The sequence below is a fragment of the Carettochelys insculpta genome, chromosome 28, assembly GCF_033958435.1.
Source record: "Carettochelys insculpta isolate YL-2023 chromosome 28, ASM3395843v1, whole genome shotgun sequence".
NCBI classification, from domain to species: Eukaryota; Metazoa; Chordata; order Testudines; family Carettochelyidae; genus Carettochelys; species Carettochelys insculpta.
Window position 1 is genome coordinate 3,221,759 of NC_134164.1, and position 27,467 is coordinate 3,249,225.

Here is a 27,467-nt window from a genome sequence, read left to right on the forward strand (position 1 = left end):
CATACACTGTGGGAGAAGAATGCAGTGTGTGTTCCCCACCCAGAACAGCCAAACCATGAATGCCACAGATGGGCTCCTCTGCACAGCCTGACACACACTCTCAGGGAAGATTATTGCACAGAGTGTTTTTTACAATTGCCTCAATACATTGTCACAGGTTTAAATGCTGTAATGCTTCTTGTATTTCACTAGCATCTCTAGTTAGCCTCCTGCTGCTTCTGCAAAAGTTATACCTCCAGATTTAACTGGTTGTTATAGTTTCTATTTTTGACAATGTGTTCATTCAGTAGCTGTAAAAACTTTGAAAGTAGTTGCTGGAGAGTTAATTTAAAAGATAAGTGAACACTGTTTTATCTGTGTAAGAAAATAAACGGGGGAAAATGCCACCTGTCTCAGCCACTGTAGCATTCTCTAAATGCCTGACATTCTGAGTATTTAGGTAGAGGTGCTTCTCATGGTGAGATACAGAATTTCTTTATGGAAGTTAGATTGTGCATTCACAAGGTGGAACAAATTCAAAAAGCTGCTGTCTTCTTCATCACGATCTCCTAAGCACCAGAAGGGAAACATTAAAAATAGCTAATGAAAACAAATGGCTCATTTGTAAGGAGAAGATCTCAGAAACTAATTAGTATCTTAGCAGAGGCCAAGTATGACCCACATACCTCTTAATGCCAACTGTCAGAGGGCCAGGGATGGATAAAGTTTAATAGGGCTGCCCTGTGTCAGATACAGAAAATAATTCACCAAAGCATGGCATGCAAGCTCACTACCAAAAACCCATTGGTCATCATAAACTATTGAGAATGTATATACACTGACAATTTTGAGAAGTTATGTATCTATGCTGAAAATTATGTTCTTAAAACCTTGGAGTTAAAGGCAGATCACCAAAAGGTGACATCCCGCAGACTAGACAAGTTCTTTTAATGTTTTGTCCGATTATTGTGTATTGTGTGTCTTTGGATGTAAGTCTATTTGCATACTGAGCCACTGGCTAATCAAGATTACAAAACTGACAAGAGATCTGAAAATCTGCAAGAAAGAAGTATGCAGGAAAAAACAACCGGCGCAGGACATCCCATTTAAGAATGAAGACAGAGACATGTATTTGGTGAATCAAAGCAACACACGTGTCCTTTACTTCAGGCATACTCTGGCAATGTGTCTTGTTTCATGAAAAAGGGATCATCGTCTGCCACGCTAAAAAGCACTGATGAGCAATACTTTCCTAGCCATGAGAATATTTTGTTTTGTTAAACAAGTCTATATTCTAGAATGTGTTATCATTTTATTATATATACAGCCATTTGTGTCTAATACTTCTGCTTGCTATCATTTGAATGTCTTTTCTTTTTCAAATAAACTTCTATTTGTTCTCATTATGAACATAACTAGGTGCTGTGCATCAAATGGAGGTGATCTAAGTAGGTCATCTAAGGTGAAACTGATCAGCTGGAATGTGCTGCTTCTTTGGGAGCAGTGAATGTCTGAATACTTTAGTGTCCAGTTGAATAGGGGTTAGACACTCCAAGGAGATGTTTAAAAGGCTCAGGAGTTTGGGCATGCCTGCCTATTGCTAAGTTACCTCAGAGGAGCAGCAGAGCTTGCTTAGGCTGAGAGATGAATACTTAGTTGTTCTGCCCATGGCTGGTGGAGTCGGGCAGCTGACTCAGAGTAGGCACAGACAAGATGTCCTCACACTAAGAGTTAATGGTGGCAAGGTGCATCACAGCCCTGGGTACCACTGGGAAGCATTACAGCAAGTTAGCTACTTCCAGTTAGATTTATTAGACATCAAATACAGCATCTGATGGTAGGCCAGCTATGAAATAACACTGCAGACTCATAACCCGCTTGTACATGGAAGAACAAGAATAATCTTGTTTTAAAATAGAAATCTGTCCTAACTGAGCCACCTGTGCTTCTTTACTGCTTACATTTACAAAACAGTTTTGAGTTTATATCAGGGTTGACAAAGTTTGAACCATGGAGGAAATGCAGCCCAAGAATTTAATAATATGGCCTGTAGCCACTCTGACCTCGAATGGAATGACTCCAGGTCCCAAAATGCACTGCACACTGAGACTACTAAAGTCTGAACCCTTGTTGCCCTGTCCTTTGTGTCATCTTTCCAGTGATTTTCAACCAGAGGGCTGGGGATCCTTTTGGGACCATAAGCCCGTTTCAGGGGGTCCCCCAAACAAGACCAGTGGTAGAATTCCTGGGTCTCAGGGCAGAAAGCTTAAGCCCTGAGTCTCTTAATGTAAGTATATAGATCTCACTCACACTTTCAGGGTATTAATATATTTTGAGCACTGTGGGTGAATGTATATTATCGCTGAACACTTTTATCTACAAAGTGTCTCTCCTAATACTGTACCATTGCTGTATCATGTGCTCTAGAATAACCTTAAAACACACACATAGAGTGCTTAACACAATCAGCTGAAAATAACCCAGTCTACATGACAAAACAATCAGTTTACAGGGCATTATGCTGTAATTATAAAAAAGAATATCCCATCTTTTTAAAGAATCCCATTCTAGGGTAGCTCTGGCTGACTAAAAAGGGGGCCTGGCTGAAGTTGTGAAGATCCAGGAGCTCCCATCCCCTGCTCTGCTGCAGTTTTGGCTAGTGGGCATGTCCCATTTAATAAGTTCACCTGTTATACAGGCATAGATACTCACCAGACATTACTGACTGTAGCATATCCATGATCATGTGAGCAAATGCATTCTCCACGCTCTGCAGGAAGTTATTCCTTTCACCTGGCGTGCTGAAAACTTTGCAGACTTTCTGCATCATTTTTACTGCCCAATCCATGCAGTACAGGTCCTTCTCACAGACCTAGAACATACAGGAAATATTATAATACATATCCATGATGGTGATGAGGTTAAAAAATGAAAACAACAAGTAGAAGTAGTACAATTAATGGTAGAAAACTAAGCCATTATCCCACATTACAGTTAGCTTCAGCCCTTTTATCAAACTTATTCCAGGACCCATGTGACAGGGTGCTGTTGTAGAGCTGTTTTAGCCGTGACTTGAAGGTGGGAGAACTTCATTCCAACCTTATGCTAGAATTACTTTTCCCTATGGATGAGATGTTACCTTCAAGCCTTAGGGCAAATAAGAATCTGGCCCACTGATTTCAATTTAGTTATTCTTTCTTTATGCTAGTGTAAGGAAAATCAGGCCCCAAGCCTGGGAAAGCAGATATGCAGATTTAGTGGCAAAATGCCAAAACAAAACAAAAATCTATTCAGTGCTACTCACCAAAGCCAGAAAGACCACTAGCCTGGCCAGCTCAACAGCCCGGCCATTCACAGCTTTACTAGCCATGAAGGTGAAGCAGATGTTGTTCCCACTCAGGATGAGGAGGCGAGCATTATTCTCCATGAGCCATTCACGGGGAACCACTTTTATAATAAAAATACAAAGGATTTTCATTACTTTTGATTCAACAGACTGAATATAATTTAGTTAAATGTAGGTTAGAAAATGTAGGTCACAATTAAATTAAAAGAACATTATCTGAACAAAATTATGGATGTATCTAATTTATGAATCACTGCATTTGACATCCATCTGACATGCTTGAGAGGAAAGCCAATTTAAACACACCTACAGCACACTTGGGAACTATGGAGTTATTATGGTGCCAGTAGAAATTGTTTGTGTCTGATGATAATAAAATGTATAACAATCTCTCCAAACTTCCATCAAATTTAAAATATAACACCATCAAATTATGCATTCCTTTTCAGAGACCAGCTTCTCTCCCAGAAAAAACCTCCATACTTAGTTATTTATATAGGTTAAAAAATTTAAAAAAAAACAAAAAACGAATCTGTCCTTATCTATATTTCTAATAATGGCTCAGACTACTAAAAATTAAATAACAATGGATACCAACTATTCACAAATTATTGGTTCCCAGAAAAGGCTTCCATTACCCAAAAGTTCTCAATAATAAGCCAAAGGCCCTGGGCCTGAGACAATGGCACGGGGCAGCCCAAGAAACTGCTGCCCACACAGAAGGTACTGGGCTGTAGTGCCAGCATCCTTGCCCAATGGGAAGCCTTGATCAGAGTCCCAGCAGCCAAGACTTTCCATTGAGAGAGAGTGCTCAGGGACTGTGGAGCTACCCAAGTACCCCTCTCAGCACCTTCCAGATCGCATCCTGCCCTGATCCTGATGGCAAGCCCAGCACATGTAAACCTGCCTGCAGCTGGAGCTTTTCACTGGGACCACTGGGGGTCAATGAGACAGCATGGTACCTTTCCCTGAACTAATGGCGGCGGATGATTCAGAACCAGCAAATTCATTACAAGTAGAACCTCTTTTCCAAAAAGTTGTCACTAAATGACATGCCACACAGTTAATGTCCAAATATCATTAACATTAGCTCTGGGGAAAAAGTGTTACTAAAAAACAAAAGTTATCTTTATCAGCATTATTAATAACCACCATGCATTAGGTTTGAAAAATCTAATGTATTTTTCCTGTTTATCCTTTTTTGTACTTGACAGCTTGAATAATGGAAATGCATTAGATAGTTTTCTTCTTTCCTACTCATCATTTTCTGTTTCTTAGCCCCAGAAATAAGACTGTTGAGGGTACAAACACTATAGAAAATATGATGATAAATCAGGTGGCACCTTATAAACTAACAGATTTATCAGCATCTAAGCTTTTGTGGACAAGACCCACTTTGTCAGATGCATGTCAGAAAATATGCATAAAGCCAAACAAAGATAGATTTTTCTGGACATTAGAAAATTATGAAAACTTATTTATTAATGGTAAATTTTGTAAAACTTTGTTTTGAACAAAACCTAAATTTTGGACCTAAATTGTGTGGCACAGTCCCTTGAACAGGATAATAGAACACTGATTTTTGAAGATTTAAAAGTGTTATTATTTAAAATCTTACTCCTTTGGGAAAAAGAGCTTTGGTTTATAACCAGGTCTCTTTCATCTCTGACTACTGCATAACCTCCAGTTTTACTGACCTTCCTGTATAGTTCACCTACTGCAAGGGATTAGGGGGCACTCAGATTCCCAACATACTTGTTTTTGACTCTCTGACACATCTCTTTAGGTGGGGAGGACATTATCATATAATCCTGTGCATTTATGATAAAGGGAAAAATATACCTGACAATTCATCCACAAGACTGATAACATCATCTGCTGTCCACTCTTTAGCTTCTGTGTCATACAGCAGTTTAATAGCATCAGCTAGACCCTTTAAACTGGTCTCATCAGTCGGTCCTTCTATCATTTTCTGCCAAACCACATGTCCTGGGTAACATTAATCACAATCACTAATAAATAACAATGCAGCTTGCTAAACAAGGAAGAACTATACTGGGACCTCACTGCATGAGTAGGAAAAAGAAAAGGTGATTTAGGCAAAAGCATAAGTCGATATTTATACAAAGATTTTTTATTCATTTTACTTGTGGCAGAAGGGACAGTGTAGACTGCAATGTGAATTAGAATCAGTGGGTGTTGTGAGGAAAGGCAGGATTCATATTTAAGTGAGAAGAAGAGAATGGGATCTCAGAGAGTGATACGCATGCTTCTGGTTCAATGCTGAGGCAACCATCACACCATAAGTGTAGGCAAATAGGAAAAACACAACCTCTGTAATTTCGTCACCTGAACTGTAATATAAACAATATTTGTAAAAAGGTCCATGATAAACAATTAAGAGGTCAATAGTGCTAAATGTTATACTTTATTATTTATAAAGGGCCTGGTTTCCAGAAGTGCTGGTTCTTCACTTGATTTCAGTAGGATTTTTGTATGCTTACAACTTGTGAAAAATCAGACCTGAAACATAAGCGCAAGGCTATAAGTGAAGCCAGAGTTTTTGTCTTCTAGACTATGTCTAGATTGCAGGCTTCTGTTAGGAACCTGGTGGTCTCCCAACAGAAGCCTGCCACTCCAGGAGCCTTCTGCCAACATCCTTGTCATTCTCGTTCCACAAGGAAGAAGGGATGTGTCGGCAGAGGGAACTGTCCCGACATTTGATTGTGGACAGCCAAATGTCGGGAAAGTCTCTCCTGACAGATCTGTTGGCAGGAGATATGCAAATGTGTTGTACAATTTGTATATCTTTTGCCAATAGAGATCTTCAATCTAGACATAGCCCAAGAAATTACAGTAATATAGCTACAGCTAGAACAAAACAAAAAGCATTGGGAAGTGGCTAAGATGTTCTGTGTGACACCACTGAGGTTAACTGGGTTGATTCCCCTCTCTCACTGGTGTAACAACAGTGATCAGCACCAATATAAACATTTTCAGGAGTGTGTTCAAGCAATTACCTGGAAATTTACATTCTGTCCAAATTAATATGAACTGTGTGTTCAACTCTTGAAAAAGAGTAAGTTTATTAGGAATTATAAGTCTGTATAGAGTAAATGCTCCCTTCTAAAGTGAAATGCAATAAACACAGGTGCTTTTTCACCTGAGGTGAAATCTTCCTGGCCTATGGGATGGCTTATAACAAAGCATACCACTGCATTTCCAACATGCCTGGAGCTAGAAAGCAGGCAAACTACACAACACACCCCGAAGGTCTACGCACACTGCTTAAAAGTTCCACAGCAACTACCTCCATAGGAACACAAAAGACCTGTTGGGGTAGAGGCAGGGGAGTATCAGAGGAGTAAGCAATGGGTTCACAGCTTATGTGTATGCTTTGGCACAAAAGCTCACAATGACGGGTAAAATATCGGAGGGGTAGCCGTGTTAGTCTGGATCTGTAACAGCAACGAAGGGTCCTGTGGCACCTTATAGACTAACAGAAAACTTTTCTGTTAGTCTATAAGGGGCCACAGGACCCTTCGTTGCAATGACGGGTAAAGAGGTTGTTGCTCCTACTACAACTCATGGGCTATGTTAATGTCCACAGACATGCCAGATAGCTCTACCACTTGATGGTGCAGGAATCCATCCCACACATTCCTTGTATGGGTCCCCTGAAAAGGGACAGACCAGAATTTCTTTATCAGAAAACAGGCTATTATATTAAAACTACACACCATTTAGAGAGGAGACAGGCCCAAAAATGATGTACAACAAGCGGGCTTGATTAACCATTGGCCATGGTTTTAAGATACGAGTCAGCCAAAATGCAGAATCACTTCGATGAATCCAGTGATTTAGCAGGACACTGCGACAGAATAATCTGATCCTTAATTCCAGCTTTCGGGCACTTCCTAGGACAAAAGAATTTGCACACTATGAATCTATAATCACTTCGGTGCTTTTGTATCAGAGAGGATAACCATGTTAATCTGTACCTGCAAAAACAATGAGAAATCCTGTGGCACCTTATAGAGTAACAGATTTTTTGGAGCATAAGCTTTTGTGGGCAAAGACAAAGTGGGTCTTTGCCCACAAAAGCTGATGATCGAAAAAAATCTATTATTCTATAAGGTGCCGCAGGACTCTTGTTGTTTTTGGTGATTTTAACATGTTTATAATGATTGGGAGAGAGAGGAAATAAGAACCTTAGGCCATGTGGGCACAAAGGGCTAGATTTTTAAAGTTACTTAGGCTCCTAACAGATGTAAGATACAAGATAAGTCTGTCTTTCCTGCCATGAGGGCAGGGGGCTGGAGTCGATGACCTCTCAAGGTCCCTTCCAGTACTAGCATTCTATGATTAAATTTTTAAAAGTTTCTAGGTATAAGACTCCCATTAAATGTCAAACTGGAGTAACTTAGATCACAATGTCCTGAAGTTTTGAGCTGTAACTGGCCCATGACTAGCTAAGATAGTAGATGCACTGCACTGCTTCAAACTACTAAATTCTGCCTACCTTCCCAATGTTATTTTTCTTCCACTTTTCATGCTCTGTTTCAGGCCCAGTCCCTTATTTTTGACTTTTGCTATGCTTCTTTCTGCTTGTGAGTCTATTAAATGGTGTCAAAAGGAGTAAAAAGAAGCAGTTGACTGCATGTTTGCATTCTACAACCACTTATGTGGGGCCTAGAAGTGAACATTTCCAATGATCTGCTGGAGTACTGTGCTGGAAAATTTCTCGAGGGGCTACTTTTGGTTTTATAGTGATGTATCTGGATATGAATAAAATATTGGTCCTGATTTTTTATTGTATCACATCAGTTTTATTCTGGAGTAACTCTATTGATTGCACAAGTTTTGGTGTAAAGCAGTGGAGAATTAGGTCTGCTGCATGAAAATTATCATTTCATTCTCAAATGTATGTATAAGATTCAACTAAATGAACTGCCTCTCAAAGTGATGCACTTCACCACATAGAATATGCAAAAGATAGAAGTCAATTTATTGTTTTCATATGAAAACAGCTAAACTCAGTTAATAGTGCTCAGTTAATAGTGTGATTTCCTTCAGCTATATGCAAACGTTACCAGCTTCAGAGCTCTCATCTTCTGGCATTTCTGCAGCTAAACCATAATACATTTGGATCAAGAAAAGATTGGATACCAGAAAGATCATGTGGCACAAACCATCTCTGAACTTAGGGTGCATCTCCTCTGTAATAATCTGAATCCATTTCCTGAACTGGCAGCTAGAGGATGCTAAAACTGCCATGACAGTTTCTTTTATTATCACTTATATTTTCCAGGACTTTTTTATTGTAGGTATTTACCTGGTTTGCTGCTGACAACCGTTTGTACTTTGCGGGGTAGGTTGCTCAGTTCACAGAGGAAGTTAAAAACACGATGGCATTCTAGCTCATCCCAGCCTGCTGTCAGGGTCTGAAGATACCAAATAATGGACAGATAAATAGAATTAAATCACAACGTCTGTTATTATCATATGTACAATCAACTTTTCTGTATTTATGGAAAGCACATATTTTCATAGCTGACTAGTGCATCTGAACCACTCTATTATTTTCATACTCATTCTTGTCTTTCAAAATGGACTTCTTCTCTGTATTCTTCTTTGGTAATAAACTGCTAATTAAAACTAAAATCCAATAGTGGCTAATAATAAAATCCAGATTGATAAATTCTCTAGAGCAGAGGTGGGTAATAAGTGGCCCACAGGCCAGACACAGTTTACAAGGGTTAACTCCTGGGCTATGTCTATATTAGAGAGTTTTGTCCACAAAACTAGCATTTTGTCGACAAACCCAGGGAGCATCCACATTCCCAAAGTGTTGTGTCAACAGTAAATCAACAGAATACGGCACTTGTGTCAACAACATTCTCCTGCCCCTGTCCCCATGAGACAGAACATCTCTGTCGACAGATTCTGTCAACAGATAGCCAGTATGGATGTTCTGAGGGGCCCTCTGTTGACAGACAGGGCTTCTGGGACACCAGGCAGCCCTGTCTGCTGTGCTTCCAGTTGGCTGTTCTGTCGAGAGAACGGCTGGGCAGCCTAGGCTGCTCTCTGTAGACAGAGTGGATTGCTCTTGCTCTTGGCAGTCTGGCCACAATCTGTCAACAGTTTTGTTGGAAGATATCTTCCGACAGAAACTTCTATCTACAGATCACTCTAGTGTAGACATAGCCCTGGAGGGCTGCAAGACACCTTATTTACTTTAGCACCCTCAAGTACAGCTGCTGGCAGCTCCTGTTGACTACTGTATGCCATTCCTGGTCAATGTGTGCAGGAGGAAGGGGTGCAGGCCAGCCATCACTTCTAGCAGATTCCACTGACCATGAACAGTGAACCACAGACAGCAAGAGCTGTGAGTGGCCATACCTGAGGATGCTCAGGTAAATAAAGTATCTGGTGGCCCATCATCATCATCAACAACCAAGGACTCAGTGCCCATTGGTGTCTGATGCGTCTCTCACTATTTCCTTCAATCTTTCCCTGTCCAGTGCAGAGTGGCTTAGTTTTTGTAGACTAGCACCATACCAATCTAGTATATCATCTACCCATTCTCTGTGTGATCTACCTCTCCTACTGAACCATCCATTATACCAAATACCAGGGTCTTGATTTTTCATTCATTCTGCAAATATGCCCAAATAGCTGTAACTTGTGTCGTACAACCTTTTGCAGTAGGTTCTCTTTTGGCTGTATCTTCCTATATAATTTCTTGTTGGTGACTTTCTGCATCCATCCTATTCTCAGTATCTTTCTATCACAACTCCTCTCAAATGCCAATATTCTTCTCTTTGAATCTTTTGTTATCACCTACGTCTCACATCTGTACAACATGCTGCTGAATACACATATTTTGAAGGAGCTCAGCTTCGTTCCTAAGCTAATCACTTTGCTTTCCCAGATCTTACCCATCGCATTCAAACTCACTCTTGCTTTCGCTATTCTAGTTGCTATTTCCTTCTAACAGTCTAGATCATACGTTATGTTGCTCCCCAGATATGTGGACTTCTCTACATTCTCTAGTTCAATCCCATATACACCGATCTGGTGGCCCGCCAGGGTCTAACCTTGGTAAACTGTCTGTGGCCCATGGACTGCTTATTATCCAAACTTGTTTTAAAATTAAATATTTTAAGAGTCAGAAAGAACTATGGTACTGAATTAATGCATTCTTTTGGGACCTGAAAGCCATGTTAAACTTTGAAATGCCTTGCAAAGCACTTTTAGCCCGCTGTTTCTCAAAGCTTAAATAAGCTGGATCATGATTATGTTCATTTGCACTTTTCAGCATTGACAGATTTTTAAAAACACAAACTTTGTTTTCCTTTATATTAATGATACCTGCGTTCTTCTCTCTGAAAAATACACCATACCTGTAAAAACACTCCATAGCATTGTAATCCCAAGCACTGCAATGGGCTTGGGCAACCACTGAGTTTAAAACAGGAAACCTGCAAATACAAAACATTGTTGCCTTGTTTAATGAATATAATTTAATTGGAAATAAACTCACTCCTGTGCTTTAATCTTTCCCACACTACTAATCTCCAGGGTTAATAATGGATTTTTTTTCTCTACACTACATTCACACAACCCTTGCATGTCTACTGGGACACCCAACAAGGTTGCCAGGTAGGGATATTTTTAATATGAGGCCCTTGGTCTTCTGGGAATTTTCACTCAGACCACCATAGAGTCTTCAGAGAGATATGATATTTTATTAATAATATCTATTGTTATGCATAATCATTTCTACTGTCCCTCCAGAAAGTAATACAGTTTGGTAACATAATGTTTTGAATTAATTATAGCTAAAATTTACCCCAATGCAGAGTGCTGCCCCAAGGCATTATGTAGTTAGTACTCAGCAACTCAGAAAAATCAGATAATTTAAAAGCCTAAATATGGATTTAGGGACCTACATTCAGGTACTCAAGATTGGAAATGGCAGCCTAAATATCTGAGAAAGAAATTTTAACCAACAAAATACTGATTCCAAGTTAGTGAATTCATGATATTACACAGAGGTCCCTCACTGGTGCCTCAATAAATTAATTTATGTCCATTATACTAACAAAAATTGTTTTATTGAAACATTAGTATAGGTCAGAGGTCTGCAACCTGCAGCTCCCGAGCTGCATGCGGCTCCTTAAGGACTTCTTTGTGACTCCTGATGCCATAATTGCAAAGTAAAAAGAAAACCCAACCTAATTATTTTGATAAACGGTGAATGTCTAAAGCCCAGCAGTGAACAACTCATATCTAAACAGAAAACTGTATGTGATCTCGAAACATTGGATAACTTCCCCTTTAAATGTGCAGTGCATTGTGGAATATGATATTGTATCAGTGTTTTGACTGTGTTGCTAACAAAGTCTTATTCACATGTATTGCAGCTCTTGAACTATTGATTTTTTTTTTACAGACGTCGCAAAAACTGGTTCTTCTTACTATTTGGGTTCCTGACCCCTTGTATAGGTGCAAGTGATAGTTCAAAACAAGATTCTAGAAGTACAGAGCAATGAGTGTGAGCTTACTTCTGAGAGTATCTTGTGTATGTACTTTAGCCTGTCTTTTGTGGGAAGCAGTAGTGTGCACCTTTTAAGCAACAAACCTGTAAACAGAAACATATACATACATAATCATTCAAATGTGGTAAATAATTGGACTAGCTGAAGCATACACTATACAGGGAATATAATACCATGCTATTTCCACAAGAAAATAAATAGTGCATTACAGTAGGTTGTGCATTGTAAAAGGGCATGCTAGCCTATGCAGAAGAGACACCTTTTATGTCAGAAAGCCTGATTGGGAGTGTGGAAGGCTCTCATGCCATAATTTGTTTACTAAGTTGCTTTAAACTCCATTTGGGTCACAGATGGAGCCCTACAAAATTATTATATTGGTTTTTGAATTAGAGCTCCTAAACTATTTCCGTCAATAGAGGCAAAGTAAATAACATTTGCAGAGACACTGGTTTTCTAAATCATCAAAAGCCAAGTTTCTAAAATATTTTAAGCCAATCACATGGTCAAACAGAAAAGTTATCAATTTTCTATTGACTTCAATAGATTTGTGATCGGACCCTTAACAACAGATGAATATCTGAACACCATATATCTTCAAACAGGAGTACAGTCATTAACCTGTGGATAACTTTTTTATTACAGTGCAAAGTTTTGGGCCTCCTTTCAAATGGCGAAATTCACATCTGTGCAGAGGTGTAGCACAAAAAACATGTGTTAATCCTGGTTCAATTGAAGCCAAAGGTAATTTTTGTCATTGACTTTCATGTAGCCAAGATTTCACTCTATGGGTTTAAGTGAGATTAGTGATGTATATAAGCCTTGTGCTGGTTCTCTATTTATATAGAAGTGAATTTTATCTTTAGAGCCCAGTCTTGTGCTTGTTGAAGTATATGTGAATTTTGCTATTGACTTTAATAGGAGCAGGATTGTGCCCTTACATTTAGTAGATGATAGATATTTGCACAGATTTTCATATTTTAAATGACCATGCTTATTATAATGATGAGTTCATATAGCTGTAATTAAATAACATTTGACTTTTCTAATTCAAAGTTTGTTATTACACTGTACGAAGTTGTGCTGACTTTTTGGGCAAAACTTAGTGAATCAGATTTCATTTTAAAACTAAAACAAATAAACACTGAAATTATCAATAAGATACTGTAAACAATTCATGTAAATTAGAGGGGAACTCATTCAGGATAACTAATTTTGACATTGTTCCTTTAACTTGCGAATCTCTTAATTTAAAGTTAGTTCCTAAATTTAAACTTTAAATAATTTTGCTTTACTGTCAGGATCAATTTAATTATGAGACTTTATCAGTTAAGAAGGTTTATATTAATATTGTTCAATCTGGGATTTAATTTCATTTGATTATTTTCTAGAAGAGGGATTGCACTGAATGTGGGAGGGAGATAAATGATGCAGTCCCCAGTGACATAAGAGAAGAAAGAATGCATTGCTTTTGATTGAAAGGGAGGAAGATTTAGGGGAATTTGGCTGCTTAGATTTAGAAGTAATTTAATGTAAAAGTTTAAAAAAAATATTGATTTTATATGAAAATATGCAGTGCTACTAGTCAAATTATTTTGACATATATTTATATTTTGCTGTACCAGGACATAGTTGTCCAGGTGAGAGTAAGAGTACATCAGGGGAAGCAAAAGATTCTCACATTGGATCTCAACCCTGACCTAAGCATAAGAGGAAAGTTTACTCATCATGTCCACTTCAGTTCTGATACTGGGCTGCGAAGGAAAATGTTAAATCAGTGGCATTTGTCGTAGTTCTTTTTGTGATAAGTGTACTTCCCATCTAGGAACTGGAATGAGACTGCCAGTTTATGTCACATAGACTATCAGGCCTTTGATGTTAACAATGATTCTTGATCACACCAGAATTAGGCCAGGTTTGAGCATTGATACAGAGGTGAAATACTCTCTTTTTACCTTAATTTCATTCCCACAAAAGATCCATTCACCTTGCTCTTTTATACTCTTTACAAATTAAATAAGGAAAAAGCAAAACATGCTATTTTTGTTTATATTTATATAATATATAATTATTATTGCTGATTAAAAGTATATTAAGAGGTGCCGAAATAATTCTTCCACAATGAAATACACCCAATGCAGAGAACTCAGTTGAGACTTAAGTGGGTATATGCCTTGTTACTGGTCCTTTGCACAAGGATGAATTTCAGCGTCAATGAGGGTCATATAAATAACTATACACTTCAGAAAACATCTTCATCATTTTAAACTGATATTAATCACTAAAATATCACAGCAGAAGCCCTTTAACTGACTTTAGTTCTTGCCTAATTGTTATTGTTCTTATTATTAAGGTCACCTAGAGATCTGTAGTGTTCTAATATACAGGATCCTTCTCTCTTGCCAGTTATCTCAAGGTTGTGAAAATCTTGGAGTAAAAGCCTCCTGTTTCCTGATGAGGTTGAGATGTAATTAATAAGGCGATTGCTGATGGCTTTCGACACCATGCTTAGCATGCTGATATCCTTCACTGGAAAAGCAAAACCCAGCATACCTGTAAACCTTTTTTGCAAAAACTGTTCAGTAGTCAAGAACTTTACTATATAACTCAGTACAGCCAAGCCAAGAGACTTCAATAAGTTAGGGACAAATGTTATTTCTGGTACACTCCTTTATCAACGAATTGTGGTCATTCAGGATTTTGCATATATCTGTTAAATTGTCATCTGTATATATGGCAGGCAAAAGAACACTTCAAAGAGCTCCCTTAATACTATCTGAAAATGACCAAACCCACTGAAAAGCTCTTCAGTTCCTTTTAAGGTGAAGCATTATTGAAAAAGGCCCATAGGCCTCAAAGTTGGTATTTAACTAAACAGGATTTTGCATGTGATTATTTTCATTTACGGACAGTAAAGTTCCTCACCTGGGAGATATTTCAAGACCATTTGAAAGATCTCTAGTGGCAGTGCTTTAAAATTTCCAAGAGTTGACAGTGACTCAGAATCTGTGTCCACAGTACCGCAGAATGATTTGGAGTGACGACTACTGCGTCTGTATTTTTGGTTGGGAATCAAGGTGAAGCTAGTACTTAAAGTGGATGTCATCCTTCTACTAGTCCCATAAACTTTTCCTTCAGAGAAAACACAGAAGGCATAGAGAGAAGGAAATTAAATCTGCAAGGGAGATGAAATGAAATAACTCATGAGTCACACACTACTGAAATATAGTAACAGAGAGGAAGCCGTCCTAGTCTATGCACTATCAAAACTGCTTTTTGTTTTGATAGTACTGAAATATGAAAATCTTTCCACCTGGGCAAGAAGGATATATTTTACTTCAAATGTAACGAAATGACATCTAAATACACTCCAAAATACATATTCATAGTTTCCTGTTCTATATGTCTTTTCTTTCCATTATAACCAGTAAAGCCACACTCTCCACTCCCCACAGCACAAAAAGGGAGAATGTACACATGGTGCGTATATATGCAAAATTATACATTCTAATTGAGTGTCTGGGGGAAGAAAATATCCTGGTAAGAGGGGAGGGATAGCAGTGACTAGTATTGTGATAGGAGGGAAGGCTCAGGATGTTTGAAAGATAATTAAAAGAAAAAATAAAAGTGTAGGAGGTATACGAAATGCCATAAGATGTATTAAGAAGCTATTATAAAACATTCAATACCCTTCTGACACTTTACCATGTAATAGACCATTAAAAATTAAGGAGGCCATTCAAAGGATTTGTATGTCTCTTGTCTATCTGAGGTTTATACTCATATTATATTCTTGTACATGACAATAAAAATAAGGATTAAAGTAATGTGAGTAAGCATTAAGTTATCACTTTCCCTGCAGTATTTAAACTGAGATATACTTAATTCCTGGTAATGACATATCACAGCATAGCATGTGCAAATATTGTTACATGCCACAGTACAGTCATGTGACAAGTCGCCCAATATTCTTAAGGCTGTCTCTAAAGTTAGGAGAATGTTTAAAAAAATCAATAAATACTGCATTTTTATTTGCCTTCTGGTTTCTGAGCTTTTATAGGATACTTGCTTAATATTTTCAAGCTTCTCTCTATAACCATGAGAACTAGTAACTTCTTTTTTACAACTAAAGTTAACAGTCTCATGCAATCTCTTGATTCTCACATTTGGGGCTTTCAAACAATCACCAAACGTTGCTATTGCAGTAAAATTGTAAGTGTTGGCAACAATGGTAACAATGCAAGTTCTCCACTCCTTTCTCCTCTCAATGCAATTTCCCATTTACAATCAGTGGGAACTGTATTCATTGTTTGAAAGACCAAAAATGTACTGATGCACCTTAGTTGACAGGCTACATTTACTTAACCTAAGGAAAAAAAATTTAAATCATCAAGCGAACAAGTCACATTGCTCTAACATATCATCACTGAACCATTTTATATAACAGTGAATTATCACAATCCCAGTGAAAGAGATGTGTATACTGAATGAACTCAATACATTATCAACCACATAATTAAAGCATTACAAACAGTATTTTCTCCTCTGTGCCCAGAACAATGTTTCAATTGTTCATGAGTGGGAATTGCACTTTATAAAAGGCATCTTTAAATTAGCTGTGAGCTAATTCATGCAAGATGAAGAAACCCAAAGTTTAACTTTTCACATGGCTTGTGAGCAAATTTAATGACTTTTAAAATTACAGTGTTTTATTCAATGTTAAACTACTTAAGCAACATGAGATAGAAAATGAATTTGATGCATATAATTTAAAAATTTAAAAAATCATTTAAATAACGTCACAGATGTATGTAACAATACTTTTGAAAAGCAAAGAAATCCACCGTTAAAGTCATTGGGAGTTTTATATAGACAACTGCAGGTGCAAGGAAATGCAAAGTCTTACTTTATATATAAAGGCATTTAAAGGCCTATTTTAGTAAAAGAAATACATAATTCTATTCACCAGTAAATTTCTTTCAAGGCTGGCTAAGTCCAATACATTCTGCTGATTCATATCTTAGAAATAGATGTACAATCTCTGGGTATTTTTAAGAGGAATAGCCCTGTTATTCTGCAGCTTCACAAACAACAAGCAGTCCTGTGGCACCTTAGAAATTATAGTAGACCTACTACTGTACTTACAGGTCTATTCCTAGCATCTGAGGAAGTGGGTCCTACCCACAAAACCTTATGACCTAATAAATTTGTTAGTGTCTACGGTGTTACAGCACTGCTTGTTATTTGTGAGGGTATTTTTTTTTGTTTGAAAGCAGTCAGCGCTGGTATAACTCTGCTTCACGGAAGTCAATAAGAGTTTAGAATATTACTGAGTGCTTTTAAAAATCTCAGCCAGAGTTTGCAGAACTATTATGTACAGTTCAGAAGCAGCCACTTAAAAATGATGGGTGGGATTTTCAAAAGCACTCAACAATGCTCCTATTAAACTCAATGGTGAAACTCTCATTATTTTCTGTGGGGACAGAGTAAGGCCAATATAAATAAAAACTGAGCATGTGACAGAAGTTTTACATGGTGGGCCATATTTTAAAGCCATTTACTCAAAGCTCCCTTTCACTTCAATTTTTGGCTCGCAATATATTTCGTATGACTCAGGAAGAGCAGAGAAAATATAAGGTGTATTTCACTTAGCAATTTTGTTCAGCCCTCAATAACCTCTGTGTGGATCCTCCTGTCTGGAGAACTACTTATGGAAACTGGAAAAGGGAAATGTAAATTATAATAATTAATAGTAGTGATTTTCTCTTATTTATTCTGTATATATAGTGATTTATTTATGGGGCAGAAGTCATCAACAATTCAACATTCCTTCAATGCTGTTTTCTTTCTATAAGCAGGGCTTATTTTCATCAAATTGCCGCTTCAGGACTTTATCTTCTGTCCACCCTCAGCATTTCGCAAATGAATAAATGAAGTACCACAAACATAAATAGGCATTCTCTCTCCATTTCCCTTTGTACATACTTAAAAATATAGGAGTTTCTGAATCAGGGGTGACCAAACTTTGCAACAAAAGGGACTGAAGTGGCAGCATGCCAGCATGGGTTGCACTTAATTTCCCATTAAAGGGACTTAATCCTTATTTACATTAAAGCCTCTATACACCAGACCGGCAATTCTGTAAGGTAGATAAAATTAAGTATTGTTTGCTTCCGTTTTAAGGAGGCTTCTCACTGTGAGAGTGGTGTAAAAATGCTTTAGTAGAAATTACAAGCAGTCCCAAATAGATTTAAAACAACATAAACATACATAACAGACTAAAAGTAAATGCTTTTGATAATCCTAATATTTGCTTTTGTGCCTTCCTGATACACGGCAGCACTTTTTTGACTTCACGCCAATATTTATGTGCTTTGATCCATGCTGCAGTCCCAGGGAAGGGATGCTAACATCTGCTTGTAATCACATAAGTTATGTTTGTCCCTTCAGTCACTCTGTATGAAACCACCCGGGGGCATGTTTGGCTTTTTTGCTGCAAGGTCTCCAGATCTGAAGAAGCGGGTTTGCCCCATGAGAGCTCATCAGCTAATAAATTATTTGTTAGTCTTTAAAATGCTACATGATGGCTTTTTTTATTTTTCCTTCTCCCACTGCTCTGTAGCTAGCCCTTGAGCTGCATATAATGACCCCATGGACTGGTCACGACAAATGCGCTACACTTCACAACCCCTTGGGCTGCATTTGTATGTTGGGCTTCACTTAGACTTTGCCCACACTTGTAATTAATTACCGTAATTTTTGTCCTTTCTGGATGCTTACCCGTCCACCCCGAACAACAAAAATTTTACTGTTGTTTTGCTAATAAAGCAAAAATCACTTGTGAGGGCAAGAAGTATTTTGTTGACAAAACTGCCAACAAACAGAATTCAGACACACCAACTTTTAGCAACAGGGCTGTATTGACAATTTCTGCTAAAAGCTGCTTAATATAGACATAGTGCTAATAAATACCTTGGGCAGTAATTAACTCTTGGACCTGATGATACAGCCCTATGGATCACATTTTGACCTCCATTCTACATACTCTCAAAACCCACCACACTTCAATTATAATTGGTTACAATAAAGGTGTAATACCTCCAAAAATTTATATCCACTTGAGATAGATACAGAACAGATATAAACCCTTTTTCGCCCTCAGGGAAAAGTCCTGGAGGATGGGGCGACCTGGGGGAGTTTAGATTGTACTCTCAGGATTTACAAGGACATGAACTTTCCCTAGATTAAAAAAATGCATTAAATTAGCTGAAGTTGACAAACTTCATGAAAGAGTGTATGTTGTAATCAGGATTTTAAAAAATTACATTTGGTTTGAGAGGAAGGCTTTAAGAGTTTTCTTCAGGGGAATATATCGCCACATAAGTAAGGGAAGGAAAGGGCAGGGCAGGGCAGGGAACAGAAACACCTATACACAGAATTATTACAGCAAGAAAAAATATTTTCATTCCCGCAAAAACTGAGCAGTTAATTTGCTCAATTCATGGGAATTGGAAGGAGGAATGGCAGTAGCCAATACACATTTTTGGACAAAGGAAATTACTACAGCAATGGATCATTTTATGCCAGTGGTCATCAATTACTTCAGTGGGCTTTCAACGGCTTAATTAATGTTTGTTAATTTACTATTTTTAAATCGCCTCACGTTTCCCGCCTTTTTTGGGGGGGGGTGTGCGTCTCTGCCTAAGAGCCGTAGGGGGCGGGGCGGGGAGAAACTAGAGGGCTCGAGACAGCTCCTCCCGCCACTTTGGGGACACGCCCCCTTTATGAATAATTCACAACCCCTCCCCTTCCACCGACTACTTTCTAACGCAGAAAACCACGCCCCTCCCTGATTGGTTACCGAAGAATCCCCGCGCCGCGACTGGAACAGCCCCGCCCTCTTATGAATAATTAATAAGGAGGAAGGCTGCCCCTCCCCTTTCAGGCAGAACGGCTGGCTGAGGGAAGGCCAGTCACCCCACCCCTGAAAGGAGGGTGGAAGCCCTTCATGCCTGGCGTCTTCCCTAGTTGAGCTGTGCCTCTGCCATATGGGTTACCACACACATAGGCTGGTGCAGGGCTGCAAGACACTAGCCTGGCCCTGGCACCAAAGGAAGCTTCCCATCACAGGTGCAAAGTGGTCATGGCAGTGCAGGGTGTCACCACATAATGGGTGTGAACTCACTATGGCAACCAAGGCAGCAGTTTAAGGAGACCTGGTTGCCATGGGTACCAACAAATAGCGCTACATCAGGAGTGGGGGGTTGCTGTGGAGTACTGTTAGGTAGCATAGCTGTTATGGCAAAGCAAGCCATCAAAACATTACATGAGAGAGTTGGCTTTGGCACCGTCGTGTCACAGACGCAAGATCGCAACTACACAAGGTGTTACAGGCACGCAGTCTCCAAAAGCCAGCACCACGTTATGGACGTAGGGTTGCTGTGATGCCACATGGCATCATTATCTTGCAAGCAGCAGGTCTCTAGGACAATATAAGCCATTAGCTTTCCATACATGTAAGGTCACCCTGTCATTGCAAACTGTCCACATGGTCACATGTTAAGGAATGTAGGATCATCACAACACTAGTATTGCTGTACAAAGTTACTGTATTACAATCCTCGGCCACCATGTTGTCAGGTAAAATACTTAACACTGTTAGAGATGAACACTACATGCCATGCAATGTCAGTCATAAAGGCTCAACACATATCAATTGTGCTGCTCTACATAGACATTATTTTGATGCAAAAATATCACAACACAGAATATCATCATCCTCAAGCAATATTGTGGTTTTGTACAATGAAGGCATCACATAGCATCAACCCACAATATTTCCAATGGAAGTTGTGCCTCACTGTGAAGTAACAAGTTGCCACACAGTCCTTACCTTGCAAAACAAAGTCACACTTGATATGCAACACAGAACAGTCCCAGAAAAACATTGCAAATGGCCAATCTCAATATGAGTAGTAATTAAGTCGAAGTAATTGGAAAAATGAATCTTAAAAACAATGTTTTACAGCTGCAGCTAGTATAGCTTCCAATGTAACTCATTCTTAACTGATTTTCCAAGAGTAGGGCAGCTGAATGCCTTAGTTGTCAGGCTACAGTAATACCTGTTGGTGCTCTTGCAGAAGTCTCCAGAAGATGGCAACAGAGGGCTGCAGTAGATTTCATAGATCTTTCTCCAATAGCTTTTATAAAAGGGAGGCAGGCCTGTCATTTTGTTTTATATTTTTTTTCTCCTAGAAATTGAAACACAAAATAAAAACTAAAATAATTCCTAGCATAACGGCCTGTGTTATCTGCCCACTGACAACACTGATCAGATTCCACAGAATGGGAATGCCATGATGACACCACTGAGTTATATGAATTTTGCTGCATAGGTAAACTGGCTAATGTAAAACTAATAATTCTTACATTTTGTTGCATGCTGTCTATATAGTTAAGTCTGACAACTTGCACTTTAAAAGCAAATCTTACATTTGAAAGCTGGGATTTTTACAGAGGTCTCTATGGAGCCTTCTGAAGGCAATGTGTGTGAACTTTAAACCCTCTCCCTAAAAGAGGCTTCTGTAATATTATAAAACTGCTGTGTCTTCATGGGGTATGGAGAGCGTTCCCTTGAAAAGCAGCAGGGATTAGTGCAGGAGGATCCAAACAAAGGTAAAGAACTGGAAGATTCAGGCATTTCTGCAGCTTGATTTTTCCCACCTGCTGTGTGTATGGACCTCATTAAGCCTTCTGCTGTCAGCAAGCCAGCTCCCTCCTGATTAACATCCCAACCACTTGTGCTTATTAAATACCCAATGGATCTTTTGCTCAGAGTGAAGTAGCTTACCCAGTGTTCTGACTAAATTTCATCTGGTAGAATTATATTCTTCCTCTTTAAATTCCCCTTGTACTTTCAATTGCATACCATACTTTTTCACTTTCTGTATTAAATTTGTGTGCATTCTTCCTTTCCATTGCTGTTTTCTACCCCATATATAGCTGTGTTCCCATGGTGGACAGGATGATCTCTTTGTCTCTGTTCCCTTGAAATCATGCTGAAATCTTGGTTAATGTTTGTAAAGTGCTCTCAAATAACTGGATTACAGTTGCTAAAGAAAACAAAGTAAAATCATTATATAGATTATAAAATAAGGTGCAGTATGAGACCATCAGAGCAATGAAAAATACTAAACATTTGCTGTTAATCTAACTTTATTATAGCAACCCATGCTACACTCTATCAGACAAGTTACTTGACAGAAAGTCTATATCCTACTGGAGTGTTAAGCATATCATGCAGCACGAGTGGCCTTGTATTTGCTCTATCTATATTGTTTTTCATTTTTTTGAATGTGAGCAGAGTTGAGTGACTATGGTTAGAACACCAGCAAGTTGGCTAGCATCATCCTACTACTAGAGGAGCTGCACCACTACTATCAATAGCAGGAAGTTTTACAAAAAATGTCTAGGTTGGACACCCAGAGACAGATTTTCAAAGATATTTTAGGTACCTAAAGATACAGCTCACTGCTGGGATTTTCAAAAATACCTAGACAGGCTAAGTGCCTTGCATGCACTGGAAATATAGGGGAGCTGCAGCCTTATTTAAGCATTATTGTTACACTGAGCTGCAAGGATAGTGGGTATAGGTACCTAAATTTTTAGCACCATTAAGATTGCACAGTTCTTAGAAACTATAAATTTTTGTATGGTCATACTGTTCAGGAAAAACAGGCTAGAACCTTTCTGAAGTAGCAGCATATAGATTTAAAGCAACTATCATGGGCCTGTATCCTGGAAGCACTGGAATTAAAAGCTGTCTTTCAATCAGCCAGGGATAATGCAGGCATAAAAAAAGTCTTCTGTAATATAGGGTGATGAACTAGAGAAGCCGCTAGGGGTCCCTTCTAACCCAGATAATTATAGGTTCAGTGAAACTAATGTGCCATCTAGTTAGTCTGTGGTGCATGGGTCAAATTAGCGGACATTTATTTTTTTCAGAAGTATTTCTATGGTCATAGATTCTACCTGTCTTCATCCCTGATTTGGCTTGCCTCTGTTAACATTAAAAACACTTCTTAAATTGTGACCTCTTTTAGAGCAGGGACTGTGCAATACTGCCAACCCAAAGCAGTCAAAAACCATGAGTCAGGCTCCCCAAAAAGGTCATGTCTTTAAAGAGCATGGCATTTTTTTTAATGAAAGAATTATTTTTATTTGCCTTCTTTAAGGTAAACTCCCTTCATGATTTAAAGCTTTCCACCCAGCTGAGAGCTCTAAACTTAATGAATAGTTAGAAAGCTATACAGTTAGAAAGCTGAGATTCTTTTAGATTCTTGACTCCAGGACTTGGAGTTTTAAGATGGGAGATTCACCAAAAAAAAGTGAAGATAGCAAGAATGGTATCTTCCTATATGTGTACATAACACCTATTTTATTATGATTGTCAACACAAGGAAAATAAATAACCATGATAACATATGGGAGAAAGAAAACTATACATGCCTTGTTTCCTGGTACTCCACACAGGCCTTAGAGAGGCCTTAAGGGTTATTTGGTGGTGCTTATTTTAATTCTTTTAAAGTAAAAATTCTCCCTCATTGACAGAGCCCGTGTTTTCTCCTAAGATTTAAATAGAACTGTTGGATGCTGTTAGACTGCTCAGATGTATCTTTTCATTGACACTATATCTTTTTATTAAACAACAAAAATCTACAATAAGCCTTAGACTGTGTGAGCACCAGCTCGCCTATTCATTGTATTAGCATAAGGAATAAATTAAGGTGATATTTTGCATCAGATGATCGCCTTAATGAGATTGTAGGATCAAACCATTATGTTCTAACTGATTTGAGTTTCCACATAGGCAGGGCCTGCAGGATAAGAACAGGAGATGAGAAGTAGGGCTCAGATTTAAGAGGGTGTGGGAGCCCACAGAACCCATGTTCTGGCTTAGCTCTCAAAGAGAACGTGAGCCAAGTCCTGATATGGGGCTCAGAGGAAGAAAGGTCTGAATACTGTATATATTAGGAGCAGAAATTCCATACCATGCTTTTGCTTTTTCTCTGCTGTACAGAAACAAGGGAGACATGAATCAGATGCAGTAGGAGGATTGAAAGATCATGGAAAATTAAGTACAAACAAAGTAATTAGAGGAAAGGACTAAACATTAATCCCTTGTTTGAGGATCCACTTGGTCCTGCAATACAAGGCTTACACGGAAATCATTATGTTGCGTGAACCCTTGCTGTAGTGTTCCTAATCTTGATTTTGTAGTGCTGTATTAATCCATTTGCTTCTGGTCCACCCTATAGCAGCAGAACAGAGTTCTATTTGTTTCAAGCACCATGGAACCTCAAAACATCAGAAGGCATGTTCACCAGCATGAAGGGAATAAAAAAAATCTTTCTCCATTTCCTTCTTTCCTCTTGGCATCAGTGTGGAAGAGAGGCCTAATCTAAAGGAAAGCAGAAATAGATCTGATAGTCTCCCCTAACTTTCACGAAAGTGATTTAAGTTATTAGATACTTTGTCCTTTCATCTGAGGACCTCATATGCTTTGGATATATTGATTAATGGAGCCTCCAATGTTCCCTGGAAGTAGGTAAGACACAAAGTGAAGCAGAGAGAGGTTACGTGACTTCCTCAATGTCATGTAGCCTATAAGTGGAAAAGATGGGCACACAACTCCAAATAAGACATATAAATGCAAAAAATGGGAGATTGAAAGAGGCAAGGCAGGGAGGACCACTGGTCAGCTAAATGGGAAGGTGGTGGTACAGGCTTCCCCTTAAAATCTTTATCAAATGCCAGTTTGGGGAGTTACATTTTGTAAACCTAAAGCCCACCATGCACTTGCAGTTTTTCTTTACTTCTATCCTAAATTGTTGTCTAATGTTGCTATGCACCATGAAGCAGTAGCCATATTCCCCACTGGAGTTTGACGCATTTGAGGGATTCATGTGTATCTATAATTTGTATTGTATTTTGGTATCCTTCTGAATGAAAGATTATATAGATGTGTAATAATTATAACACTATTTTTTAAAATATCTTACTTTTTCCAGTGGGGAAAGACAGGGTTGCGGGAAACCATCCTATTTTGAAATTTTACTGATTAATGAAAAAACACCAAATCCTACAATTATTGGGACACTGCTCTTCTTTCGTTAGGGGTTAGGATTTCAGTTTTCTAGAAATTTAGAAAAAAATTAGTTGGCTGAAGAATTTCTTGGTGTGTCTGTAACAATGGAAGGGGAAATGATCATATACCTTCTTAGCAATTAAACATATTCCACCCCGATCCAGTCATGCACTTGTGTCACTCAACTTGAACAGTAGGTTCCTGATTCATTTAAGATACAAGTTTATCTCAGTCTCACACTGAACCAGATGCAAATTCTGAACACTCCCCAAGTGCAGCTTCAGAGACATACATGGATGAGGCTGAACAGATCAAATAGTGAAAAGAGAATCTGCCCTCTGGTTTTTGATACTAGAAATGCTGAATCAAGAGAATAAAATAACAAGGAATGTCAAGAATGTTTTAAAAAATTGCCCAACAGATGTTTCAAGGTTCCTGTTTTACTATTTGTTGCCATGTGCCTAATTCTGAGCATCTGCTTGTTTCCATTTCTAAAGCCCATGGCACAGACTGGAACACCGAGTGCAATTCATGCTCTATTGTTAGTTCTGTCCAGAATCACCAGACATCACTTTTTCTCCCAACAGCTAGAGCTATGATATATTTTCATTCCATGGTGGATTGTCTGGCACATCAAGATATCTCCACCTTCTTTAGTCAAGGGTAGGGGAAAGCATGGCAGCAATAGGAAATTCTCAAAGCAAATTTTCTTATTATTCTGTAGGCCTGTAGGGTGACAAAGTTACAAATCTTTCCACAGCCGAATAGAATCCTTGAACTAACCCTTTGTAGCAGGCACCAGGAAGCCTGAATGTATTAGCATGCAGCCTGTCAGGGAGCATGAAACCTACTATTATTCTGAAAAGAACAGCAAACCTGCTCTTTTCTTTCCATTGCCTTTAAAAAAAAAAAAAAAGAATCTGTGCACTTTGTCTTTCTTATCAAAACAGCCCTGAGATGGATTTTTGTTTGGCGGAAAAGGGCTTAACACACATTCACCCAGCACATCTCAGTTTTTATTTGGTTTTCAAAAATAACAAAATTGCTTACTTATTGTTATGACTTGTAGTGCAAGTTGGGCGGTGTGTGCTTTAGGTCAGTTTCAAGGGAAAAAGGAAAACCTACTGCCCACTCTGACCTACTCACTAAACAGGAATAAATTCTACTCCCACACCCCTCAAAACTGAGCCTTTGGAAAATTTCCAGTATGTGATATGGACTTGGAATTTCTTTCTCGTCTCTTTGTAATAAAAAAGGAGTCAGAAGATGAAGGCTAGTGCAGTGAGCTTCTGGGCTTGATATTGCTAAAGGGAGCTGTGCAGGTGTTTTCCCTCCTCTAGACTCTGCTGGTTAGTCAAGCTTTCTGGAGAATGAGAAGATAATTATCAACCTATCACACTATCAGATGTCTCCCTGTTACCCTCCTCATGTGCTGTTTGCAAGAACTACAGAAAGAATATTAAACAGCCTCCTCCAGGTGATGGAAGCCTCACCGCTTGAGACACTTGAAACCAGAATGGACAAAGCCTGAAACAGGACAATATAGGGAACAAACTGGCACTGGGTTGGGCTAGACAGATGACCTACTATGCCTTTGCTGTCTCTAAATTTGATGATTCTCAGGATATCTCTGATTTTACAGCTTAGCCAGGTTAGTTAGCAGGGCAGAGAAAGGAGCTGAACATGCAGTTTCCTACAAACTCACCTGGCAGATATGCTGATTGCTACTCTGGATCCTGTCTTTTTGCATTTTAGCTTAGGTAGTACAAAGGTTGCTTTTGTACATAGAAAATCCACCCATCAGTTTTGGGGGCACGGAATATGCTGGTTAAATTCTTCCTTGAGCACTTGGTTACAGGTTGGTAAACACAGAACCTTCAGGGAAGAGGGTGAGCATCCTTTGAAGAGCAAAGGTTGGTCTAATAAACACGCACATGCATTTCCCATTGCTCAAACCAGGAACTGGCTACTAATATCTGTGGTCCTGAAGAGATTTTTTTGCAGACTAATTAAACTGTCTCACAAAAATCATAAAAAAATATCATCAAGTGGATTCCTGGCTTCCTTCAGAACTACTTTACAGTCTGGTGAGCTCCAGTTTGCATGAGTGTTATTGTTTCTTCCTCTTTCTCTTTCACTCAGCTGTGGTGAATAAAAGTGTCATCCTCCAGCAAGAGAGAAGATGAATAAATTGACAGACACCCCTTTCTGATCATTTAGGCAGGTTTCTGAATTCTCTTTTAAGGATGGGAGGGTAGGAGAGATAGCTTTGATGCTAGTATTTTCTTATGTTAGGAAGATAATCATCTGCAACAAGATTCTTATCGTAAATATGGGCAAATAGTTATTTGCACATGCAAAGCAGTTTTCACCTAGGAATTTCAATGCATTTGTGCAGACATTGGAAAGGGTCTGGAGAATGTGAAGGTTAGTG

The 27,467-nt window shown here is 38.7% G+C and overlaps 1 protein-coding gene across 1 annotated transcript; it reads right to left on the bottom strand.

The window, feature by feature from the left end:
- Nucleotides 1-393: 393 nt before the first annotated feature.
- FBXO47 (F-box protein 47) lies at nt 394-21,100 on the bottom strand. Its single transcript, XM_074979044.1, has 11 exons — nt 21,009-21,100; nt 14,812-15,018; nt 14,245-14,415; nt 11,896-11,972; nt 10,732-10,809; nt 8,661-8,769; nt 7,066-7,242; nt 5,168-5,314; nt 3,284-3,426; nt 2,692-2,851; nt 394-548 (listed from the first exon to the last, which is right to left on the bottom strand). Exons 1-11 carry the CDS (start codon nt 21,067-21,069, stop codon nt 436-438), a joined length of 1,443 nt encoding a protein of 480 aa, XP_074835145.1. The 5' UTR covers nt 21,070-21,100; the 3' UTR covers nt 394-435.
- Nucleotides 21,101-27,467: the final 6,367 nt, after the last annotated feature.